Source organism: Andrographis paniculata, unplaced genomic scaffold (assembly GCF_009805555.1).
Source record: "Andrographis paniculata isolate CXL003 unplaced genomic scaffold, ASM980555v1 Contig95END, whole genome shotgun sequence".
NCBI classification, from domain to species: Eukaryota; Viridiplantae; Streptophyta; class Magnoliopsida; order Lamiales; family Acanthaceae; genus Andrographis; species Andrographis paniculata.
This window is the reverse complement of record NW_026137634.1, coordinates 650,495-661,248: the sequence shown is the minus strand read 5'-3', so window position 1 is coordinate 661,248 and position 10,754 is coordinate 650,495. Positions and strand designations below refer to the sequence as shown.

The window sequence follows — 10,754 nt, the reverse complement described above, 5'->3', positions numbered from 1 at the left end:
GACCCGCCAATATTACTATCCAAGATTTTTTTGTAGATACACATTAGTGTAGAAATAGTTACAGAGAAATCCAAATTTACCCGACCATTTTGATCTGGACTCGAATCCTTTTTGTCTATGGCGGGTCCGGATCGGTCCCGGAATGGCCGGCCCGGTTGTTTTCCATGCTTGGCGAGCCGCCTCATGAGACAGCTTTAAAAAATAAAATTACAGCTTAAACAAGAAGAGATCCTGACCGTAGATTAATATTCAACGGCTTAGATAGGGTGTGCAAAACTGCACTGTATAAAGATGGTATTGGTGGGTTGAGGAAGAAATAACAGAGTGAGTTCGAATTTTCTCTTCATTCATCGTTCTGCAACAACAAAGACCTCTCTCTATCTCTGCCTGTCTTCCTCCTTCCCTCTTTCTCTCTCTCCCTCTCCTCGCAACCACACACGGAGACGGATTTTATTAATCAGTTCCATAGAAATTGATTAGGAGACAGAAAATTGGTTAGCGGCATATGGTGAGTGGAAATGTGGCGAATTGACGTGAAATTGAACGATCTAATCCTTTTCTTCTGATATGTAACAATCTAATTTCATGTGTGCAGTTCTTCGTGGTAGGGACGTTGAAGATGCAGATTTTGGAAGAATGTCAATTGTTGAACTGCCGGTGTAATTTAGGATGTTGAAACTTGATTCTGTTCGCTGAATTGCCGAAGGTTGGTGGATTCTGATTGGATTTCCAGGAAGGTGTTTTTAGGAGATGCGTTTTGCTTTGGTTTACAATTTCAACTATTTCGAATTAATTTGGTTTTTTGTTCAGCAGGAACATTATCGGGAGATTTGAGATCAGTTAACTGGATATAGAGATCTGAAGTGATCTCGGAAATCTCTGATGAAGCTTCGATTTGTCATAAATTTACCTTGAAAGTGCCGTCTCTAAAGCTTCTGAAAGTTGCATCGACGGAGTTTTGAACTCTACGAATTTTGTTCGCCCAAGGATAATCTGCGCGTTTGAGAGAGAAATGAGACCGTAACAGGTAACCTATTTTGTCATTCATAAGAGAACAGCAACCGAGCAGTGAATTTGAAGCAGATTGTGAAACTTACGGTTGCTGTAATTGCAGATTGACGCCTCTGTTCCAGTAGTTAATCTCGTTTCAGGAGCTGAAAAGTAGATCAAATTCTCTCTACAGAAGAACAAACAGATAGATAATTCCCAGGTAAACGAATTACGGTACACAATCCTCTAATTTTCTATAGGATAGCCAAGAAAACCCCGATCCATTAAGACCTAGGCGTTTTTGTACGTCTTGATCTTTTACCTATTTTCTCCAAAGAAAAAGGCGCCTCTATCTGCATATGATTACCTTCCGGGAGTTCTTAATCTCATAATTCACTGGTTGGACGTCATTTTTTCGTATGTGTATCAACAGATTTTGATGCAAAATTTTCTGTCCTAAAAATATTCCGGGAGTTATACTTCCAGCTGTGCTTTCTGGATTCTGATGAAGAACAAATTGTCTCGGAAATCTGAACCAGAATAGGGACATGAGTTTATACGCTTACATTTCTTCCTCCGGAGATCAAAATTGAACTCTCCGGTTCTCCTTTCCGGATCATTTCTTTCGTCTGCAAACTGCCAAATCCAGCATGAATACAGATCTTACCTCCCCTCTGATATTAGTCTCTGTTTGCTAATCTTTCTATTCTTTTAATTTCCCGCATCTTGTTTTTTACCTGCAGTTTGCTGAAAATAAATGAGCCTAGTTGTTTTTTCTTCCCCCTTGACCTTTTACTTCTCAATCTAAAGGATGTTGGTTGGCAAGATTTGAACAGAGTACTTCTAACAGAAAATGGAACGGCGTTAATGGCTAATGCGATCGTTGTTGTTTGACGGCTAACAGGTGGGTGGGTGGTGTATAAAGGCAGAGAGCAAGTAAATGGAGAGAAAGAATTCCTATTCTTCCAATTCCAATAAGGACGGATTTCTACCGAAATCTGAGCCCCGGTCAATCTCCACAACGTCGTCTGAATTCGTCCTGCAGTGGGGGAACCGGAAGAAGTTGCGCTGCATGAAGGTCGCGGGTGCGGCGGGCAAGGACAAAGCCAGCAACAATGAACCGAACCGTTCGCGTTCGACGGCCCGTGTAGACCGGCGGGCTGTGGTTTTGGGGTCAAATCATAATAACAATAACACCAAGGATTCAATCCCAAATCAGAAAAGTAACAGCCATTCTTTGAAGTCGATCGGCGGTGGGATTGGGTATCTGAATCTCCGCCAGCGCCCGGTTTCCCCATCCCGTCGGATTTTGAGGTAAGCCCGATTTGAATTCGTTTATCATTATGTGTGCGATTGAATCGATTCTGTGGGTGGATGAGCCACGTGAGTGGCACGTGGGAGGAGTTTTGGGGATTATCTTTTGTGTTGATTTTGTGATCTTCTAAATTGGCGCATACCTCGCTGCTCATAAATTTTCTCAGGAAAAGTAACTGATTTTGTCTGCGTTTATGATCTGAAATTTCAAATTGCGCTGTTTCGTTAAATCATTGCAAAAGATAAGGTAGGAGGCGGTTTCACTCAATGCTTTTCCTTTTTCTTATTAAATTGAATAGACTCTCTTTTCTGGCCGTCGATATCTGCCTCCTCATGAATTATGATGAGGTGCGGGGATTTATATGAACTTAGTTTGGCTTTTTAGGTGTTCTTCTGCAATAGGCCAGTCTTTCTGGTTGGAGCATTTTTCAAGTTTGTAGTACTCTCGCAAATAGCATTATGTTTAAATGATTTTCTTTGAAATTCAGCATACATGATTGGTTTTATGTACACCAAATATCGAAATCAGATGATGCTTATACAAAAATTGTATGAAACACTAATTTTTTATTATTTTAAATTTTTTAAATACTCCAAAAATTTTCAAAAGTTTCTAATAATCTGTCTTTTACTTTACGGAAGAGAGTCGTGTTTTGAATTGGAATTTGAATTTAATTAAAATAAAAAAATCGTTGATCTGTTTCATCTGGGTGTTTATATGACGACTGTGCCTTTTGTCTTCTTTTGATGCCCTTTCGTGCTAATATATTTCGCTTATTGAATTACTGGTCGAGTAATTAATGCCATTGATTGACCATTTATTTTTCAAAGTTAAACCTAATATATGTGCGTATATATTTAATTTTTTCATTCGGACCATGCCTGGGGTTTAAGTTTTGAGTATTGTATTTGTGGGGTATGGTAATTGTGTAGAGTCCTGGGCAAGTGGGCCATCGTCCTGTTTATATGCATAGCTCTTTTGCTCTCGATTAAATTGTTTTATCATTTATGGTAGGATTCATAGCACACCTAAGTTAAGATTGGGACACGCAAACTCACTGATGAATGCATCTAGGATGTCAATCCGACGGTCCAAACTCTGCCACTTGTACCTTCATTCTGCACACATTAGGTTAGAAAACACACACACACGCACACAACAGAGTTCTCAAATTATTATCCACCTTGAATTCTTGACCCTTTTAAAATAAAAACCCACACCACACCTTCTCTTAAAAATTAACATCTCTTCCCAATCCTCTACGCAACAGCGCTTGTTGCCCATATTCTTGATCCAAAAATTCAACCCCCCACAAGGGTATTCCAGTAATTCTCTTTTTCAATATATTTTGGCTTGTACTATTGTTTTACTTTTATTTATTTATTATTCTTATTTATTTATACAGTTCTGTATATTCTCATCAATACCATTTATTTTTACCGGCGCAGTACTTTTAAATTAGTGTGTTTTTTCATCACAAGCACAAGTTCTTTTTCCCTGTCAATTTATTAATTTCTATTCATCGTATGTGTTGAGTGATGTGATGCCTCGTGCTTATTATGTTCTGATTGCTGTTTCTGGTTTTTAAATTTCACTGAATCACAGGAATACAGAGAATTCAATTGGTATGAGAGGGCAGAACAATGGGGTGAGGGGGTTAGCCTCCCAAGATAGAGGAGATAGAAAGGGCACAGGCGCAAATACTGCCACCACAAAAAACACCAACGGAAAGAACAGTAACAATCATCATAATGAGAACCACCACAACAGCGGCGGTTCTGGCTCGTCGGAGACTGCCCATGACTGCAGAAAAGGAGGATCCTCATCGGACACAATCGTTTGGCCACCAAAATTCGTGATCGCCTTAACAAATAAGGAGAAAGAAGAGGATTTCATGGCAATCAAAGGGTCAAAGCTTCCTCAAAGACCCAAAAAGAGAGCAAAGTTCATCCAACGCACCCTCAATGTGAGTTTACTTCTCTCTCTACCTTTTATTTAGTAGTTTATGCCTAAATTATAATTGGAGTTAGTAGTAATATATATCATTGAGTGCTATTAGAAAGTTTTATGATGCTTAATTCTTGCCTTGTTAAACAGTAGTAAAGGATTTCTTGCTAATTGAGTAGCTGAAATCTCTGTCTCTTTAATGAACCAGAATGGTTAGATATAGAGAGTTGGGTAGTAAAATAAATCAATTTCTGGGTAACGGAAATAGAGCAGGGAAATATCCTTTGTGCGAAAAATCAATTTAGAACCTTTGGAAGAAATATTTGCACGATAAATATATAACATAAAGTTATGGGGTGAGTTGAATTAGAATGGAAAGGCAATAGGGGCTATAGAAAATTTCAATATATTGAAAGAGCACTTGTATTATATTATCCAAGAATTTAAATATTACTTTTGCTGGGTGGTGGCAGCCATGTGGGGGCCTGTCATACACTGATAGGTTTGGCTTGCACGTGTCCCTTTACGGCACACCTCACATCACTGTCACATATAGATATATATAATATATATATTATTGAAACGGGTCCATTGTTTGTTTGTTTTCAATTTTATTCTTATGGTCTTTCTTTGAATTAATTAATTGTGAACATCTCACAAATTTAGAGCGAGAATGGCATGCAATCCATACATTTTTACATGGTGGTGGGCCTTGTCTTGTTTCTACGGTTTATTTCTTTTATCTTCTCAACAACTATGAGCACTTTTTATTGAAATCAAAAGCCTTAGGGAGATACATAAAATGAATTGTGTATGTGGTTTGATGACCAAACCTGAAACCACCCTTTATAGTTGTCATATAATTGATATAAACTACTATGCAAGTGTGAAATAATAATAGTAATAATGATGATGATGATGATGATACATGAAGATTATTAAATGTGGGTTTGATTATTAGTTAGTATTGTAAGCGAGGAATTTTTGGTTTGCAGTTGGTGAGCCCTGGTGCATGGTTGTGCGACCTAACTCTCGACCGCTATGAGGTTAGAGAAAAGAAAGTTTCCAAGAAGGTTGGTATAAATATTTTCTGATTGACTGAGGTTTTCGTTTTAGTTTCTATTCTTACTGTTAAATTAATTATGTAACAATTCTATTAATAAAAAGTCATTCCTCCTCTGATTGATTTTGAGTTAATGTTAAATTGTGTTTTTTAAGAGACCAAGAGGGTTGAAAGCAATGGGAAACATGGAATCAGACTCAGAGTGAGGAAGCAACAGCAGGTGGTGTATGAAATTTCTCTTCTCCTTTTCTTTTATTTTTTGGATGAATAATGAATGAGAGACATAGAGAGAGAGAGAGAGAGAGAGAGTCTGTTTGTACACCTCTGAGGCACAGAAAAGATGAGTGAGAGTGATAAGTTGAATTAGGTGCATGCATGCATATCCTTCTTCTTCACTTCTCGGATGGATTGGATCATATCTATATGTCTTTGGTCAGTTGTCTTCTCATACACAGCTTAGACCCTTACGAACAGCTTCTGTTAAAATGTAAAGTTCAAATCAAATTTATCTATATTATGGTTTTTTATTTGACCAGTTCTGCATCAAAGAATATAGAAAATTATGTCATTAATATAAAAAATATTATTTTGTGTTAAATTATTATTATATTTTTTTTGTCACTTAGTAGAGTATATATATTATATATATTGCTTTAATATGTGTATATATATTCTTTCTATCATTAACAAAAGCTATATTACTTTTTCTTATTTTTTACAAATTGTTTATTAATTAAATTTTATTTAAGAAAAGTCTATATATACATTAAAGTTTATGTTAAAAGTGAATGATATATTATATTTCATTCATCCAATATTTCCTATTTTATTATTTCAGTCCATCTCATATTTTGTCTCATTCTTTAAAAAAATAGAATAAGATAAAATAAATTAATAACAATTGTTTTATTAATTATATCGTTTTTAAAATTTCATGTTCGGAAGGAAGCAATAAAAAATAATCTAACCATTTTAATTTATAACAAAAAATATAAATGAGTTATATAGTCAATTGTTTTTATTTGTTGTTCAATATTATAACTTTTTTTATCATTTAGTATATAAATATAGTAGTATAATATACTCCTTTAAAAAATTTAATTTAAAATGAGATTAAATTATATAATTATTTTTTTTAAAAAAAAATTGAGATGGAATGAATAAAAAGAAAAGTGACATGAAATGAATAAAAAGGGAAGTGACATAGGATGATCGATTTATTATGAAATAGTTAGGCATATTTTAAATATAATTTCATAAATTATATTAAAATTCAGTAATTCAAGGTGAACTGTTCTTCTACACTATTAGGATGTATTAAAACATGATAATTGTGTTAAATAGTTGTTGAAATTTTCCCTTGGGTGTGTTGCCATTCACCATTTATTTATATTGATGAAAATATCAAATTAAATATATTTTTATTCAAATAATATATCCAAAATTTTATTATATCTAAACTTCAAACAAAGCTTCTCATAATCTACTCACAACTCAGTGGTATAGCCTCCAGATCTGGTTCACAAGTACCACTTTCTTCTTCTCAGTTGGATGTTATCAAATTTTGAACCAAAATACAGTTCCAAAATATCAAAAGCATGCGATTCCACAAAGGCTGGTGTCGATTAGATGAGAGACGGAACAGGAACAGAAATAAAAAGCAACCGGAGAAATCAGAACTACGTTAACCAACAATTACAGTACCGTGGAATATATATAATATGCACACAAAAATGTCTAATGAGTACACGAATGCTCAACACAACAACTCTAAAAGTATATCGATCAGAAAGCACAGACCGCAATCCAAACATCATCTCTGCACAATCGGAAATAAACTACATAGAATCTATAATCATATCATCAAAATATAAACATAGTCGTCCTAAACACACACTCAAACCTCAGATTCGGATCGCAGATCCAAAGAGGAACGAAACCACACTCAAAGCGCAACTAACAGCTACCGCCGGCGAAACGATTCCCGAAGAGGAATCAGGAGCCGGCGCCGGAGCCGGAGACTCCTGCGCCGCTACACTTCCGAGGAGCGCTAAAGCGGCCACCGTCGCCGCCGCAGCCAGAAAAGCACGACCGTGTATAACCGCCATTGCACTCTCGGAGCTATGGGATTTCCGGCGAGGCGAGTGGAGGAGCGGAAAGAGAGTCTCACGCTCTTTATATAGGAAGGGCAGGACAGCGGAATCTCGGGCAGAGGATGGTCGTGCGGGCAGCTACCCGGCATTTACAGACTGGCAATTTGGAAAAGCAGCGGGACGAAACGACGCCGTATCGAGTGGCAAATCACTGATTAACATCTTTCTTAATTTTAATAAGAAAAAAAATTAAGGAATGATTACACATTAGCGCTGATGAGGCACAGCTGTGACAACTCTGTTGGTGCACTGCTCCCCACCAATAGAAGAACGACACGTAAATTTGACCGTTGTTCTGCACCATGTAGACCCTTACAACAATGAAAATACAACAACTTTAACATATTCCAATTTTATAATCGGTAATCTTAATTAAGGCATGATAGAATTAAAATTTTGTAAATAACAACTTTTTCGTTTTAATTTTAAAAGTTTTTTTATGTTGTATGTAATGCTCACACATACTTTGTAGATTCATTCTGTATTACACCATTTGACTTGGTTGGTATAAAAATATATTCAATAAATCTTACAGTACATTATTTCATGGACTTAAATTAAATATAAATAACAACGTACGTGTAGACATGTTAAGTCAATCAACTCGAGAAAGTCAGAATTTATAAAAAGAAATTGCCTGTGGAAAAGGCAAAGCAACTGCCAGTAGCAATTTTCAACAAAAAAATTATGTGAAATAACATATGATGTTCTTAGAATGAGCATTGAGTAAATGTCAGGTCGAATGCAATAATTTGAATGTAAATTATGCAATCAGACAAACAACTTTCTTTAGACGAGCCTTAAAGGGCTTCTAGTACAAATCTAACTCGTGATATTGCAAATATACCAACCAACACTATTTAGCCTTCGTTTATATATAAAATCTTTGGAGTTGCGAAAAATCATAATCAGAGTAATAATAAATTAAGCATTTAATTTAATATTATATATATATATATATATCTGACAGAGAGGCAGACGGACGCGGTGAGGTGAGGAGAGGAAGCAAATAATAAAGAGTATCTTAAATGAGGGGCTCATTGGACGCCTTAAGTCCACCGCCACCCCCACCAACACCAACCTCTTTGCTACGGTGCCCTGCCCTTTATTATTATTATTATTATTTTAATTCCGTTACGTTACAGAGCACCCACAGCACAGCCACAGCCATGAGCCATCAATATCCAGCTCAGACACACCCAATCCGTTCCTTCTTCCCACTTTCCCTTTCTCCCTCTCTCTCTCTCTTTATGCCTTGTGTATATATATACACGAATCTACCATCTCTTGGCATTCCATCTCAATTCCACGAAGAAATTAATATTCTCTCAGTATCATTCAGTAATTCATTAGAAATGGCTGCTCCTGCTTCTGCATTGCTATTCTCTATCATCTCCCTAGCGGCGGTCCTCTTCTTCATCGGCAGCGCCAATGCCGACTTCAACCGCGACGCCGAGATCACGTGGGGCGACGGCCGCGCCAAGATAGTCGACGGCGGGAGAGGCCTGAGCCTGTCCCTCGACCGCTTCTCCGGCGCCGGATTCCAGTCGAGGAAACACTACCTCTTCGGCAGATTCGACACGCAGCTCAAACTCGTCCCCGGCGACTCCGCCGGCACCGTCACCACTTTCTTCGTAAGCACACACACGAACACTACTTGTACTAATTCCATTAACCAAAATAATAATAATAATAACAATGGTTGGAACTGAATGGATGATCAGCTGACGTCGGAGGGAGAAGGGCACGACGAGATCGACTTCGAGTTCCTGGGGAACTCCTCCGGCGAGCCGTACACCGTCCACACGAATGTCTACGCCGCCGGAAAAGGCAACAAAGAGCAGCAGTTCCGCCTCTGGTTCGACCCCTCCGCCGCTTTCCACACCTACTCCATCGTCTGGAACCCCCAGCGGATCATGTACGCAAGCCTGATTAAAACTAATTATTGAATTTTACAAACCGGCCTCCAACTTATTTATCGATCGATTTGATTGATTTCAGATTCTTGGTGGACAACATTCCGATTAGGGTTCACACGCACCACGAGGCCCTGGGGGTTCCGTTCCCGACCAGGCAACCCATGAGGGTGCAGTGCAGCCTCTGGAACGCCGACGACTGGGCCACCCAAGGGGGGCGGGTCAAGACGGACTGGAGCAAGGCCCCCTTCGTCGCCCATTACCGGAACTTCAAAATCGACGGATCCGAGGCCACCAACACAAACAAGAATTCGAATTCATTGAACGCTGGGGCATGGCGGACTCAGGGACTGGACGCGAATGGCAGGAACAGGCTGAGGTGGGTGCAGCAAAAATACATGATCTACAATTACTGCACGGACCACCCCAGATTCCCTCAGGGCATTCCCACCGAATGCAAGCAGTCCAGATTCTGATTCCCATTCCCAGACTTGTTATTGTAATTATCGATTTCATTCATTCATTCATATTATTAGTATTTGTGTACTCTTTTTTTTTTGTGAGATGAGGAATTGAGGATCCTCATTCCTCCTCTTAAAATGAACTTTAAAAAATAAGTTTCGAATTCGAATTTCTCTTAAACAAAAGAAGCATAACAATTAACAAACCTAAATCGATCAAACACAATCACCATAAAACTTTAAAAGCGGTGATAAGAGATCGATTATGTACGTAGATCCTACTTAAATCTAATATAAAAGATGAAGACGGTACATGTCTGTAGATAGATATATATATATATATATATGTTGAGAATTATCTAGAAAGTGCGAGAATCGGCAGGAGCCTCAAGAACATAATCGTACCGACCTGGATCCGTCTTGATGAAGAAGCTGGTACGGCAGGAAGGGCACTTGATCTCAAATCTGTAAATCTTCACGTCGAAGATTGAATCCTTTCCGACTTCCTTTCGCAACGCCAAAACGCGATCGCCTCTGTTCGTCGGCCTCCCACACTCATTGCACTCGACAGCGAACGGAATCTGCATCTTCACCGGCATGCTTCTTGCGACGCGGCCATCGCTCTTCACCATACTGTTCTTCTTCGAATCAGTTGCCATGTTAATTTGATAGGATTGGGGGAAGATTTGAAGGATAATATAAGGAGTATTAATTTTTGAACAAGGTAAGTGAGAAACGATTTAACCTAAATCTGTGCTTTTACTTATTATTAGGGATTGTACATTTTAAAAAATGACCGTTTGATAAGCAAATAAGTAAATTGAATTGGATTATTACGAGGTATTTTCTCCTTAAATTATTATTTTTACTTTAAAAACAATTAAATTATAAATAGTAGTAATATATATT

At 37.9% G+C, this 10,754-nt stretch overlaps 2 protein-coding genes across 4 annotated transcripts; both read left to right on the top strand.

Moving 5' to 3' along the window:
• The first annotated feature begins 312 nt into the window (after nt 1-312).
• On the top strand, nt 313-5,850 carry LOC127243439 (uncharacterized). 3 transcript variants are annotated; one of them, XM_051263451.1, is made up of 9 exons: nt 313-508; nt 596-706; nt 814-1,027; nt 1,115-1,210; nt 1,895-2,304; nt 3,320-3,436; nt 3,911-4,271; nt 5,248-5,325; nt 5,471-5,850. In XM_051263451.1, exons 5-9 carry the CDS (start codon nt 1,931-1,933, stop codon nt 5,519-5,521), a joined length of 981 nt encoding a protein of 326 aa, XP_051119408.1. In that variant the 5' UTR covers nt 313-508; nt 596-706; nt 814-1,027; nt 1,115-1,210; nt 1,895-1,930; the 3' UTR covers nt 5,522-5,850. The 3 variants fall into 3 exon arrangements, with proteins under 3 accessions (XP_051119408.1, XP_051119409.1, XP_051119410.1); XM_051263452.1 differs by having other exon boundaries at nt 811-1,027; XM_051263453.1 differs by lacking the exon at nt 3,320-3,436 and having other exon boundaries at nt 314-508.
• Nucleotides 5,851-8,752: 2,902 nt separating this feature from the next.
• Nucleotides 8,753-9,930, top strand: LOC127243336 (xyloglucan endotransglucosylase/hydrolase protein 24-like). Its single transcript, XM_051263303.1, has 3 exons — nt 8,753-9,102; nt 9,193-9,386; nt 9,470-9,930. The coding sequence occupies exons 1-3, from the start codon at nt 8,824-8,826 to the stop codon at nt 9,858-9,860; spliced, it is 864 nt and encodes a 287-aa protein (XP_051119260.1). The 5' UTR covers nt 8,753-8,823; the 3' UTR covers nt 9,861-9,930.
• Nucleotides 9,931-10,754: the final 824 nt, after the last annotated feature.

Coding starts and splice junctions, on each gene's coding strand:
- LOC127243439 (XM_051263451.1), top strand. CDS start 1,931: ATGGAGAGAAAGAATTCCTATTCTTCCAATTCCAATAAGGACGGATTT. Junction 2,305..3,319: donor CCATCCCGTCGGATTTTGAG/GTAAGCCCGATT, acceptor CATTTATGGTAG/GATTCATAGCACACCTAAGT. Junction 5,326..5,470: donor AAAAGAAAGTTTCCAAGAAG/GTTGGTATAAAT, acceptor GTGTTTTTTAAG/AGACCAAGAGGGTTGAAAGC.
- LOC127243336 (XM_051263303.1), top strand. CDS start 8,824: ATGGCTGCTCCTGCTTCTGCATTGCTATTCTCTATCATCTCCCTAGCG. Junction 9,103..9,192: donor GCACCGTCACCACTTTCTTC/GTAAGCACACAC, acceptor ATGGATGATCAG/CTGACGTCGGAGGGAGAAGG. Junction 9,387..9,469: donor TGGAACCCCCAGCGGATCAT/GTACGCAAGCCT, acceptor GATTGATTTCAG/ATTCTTGGTGGACAACATTC.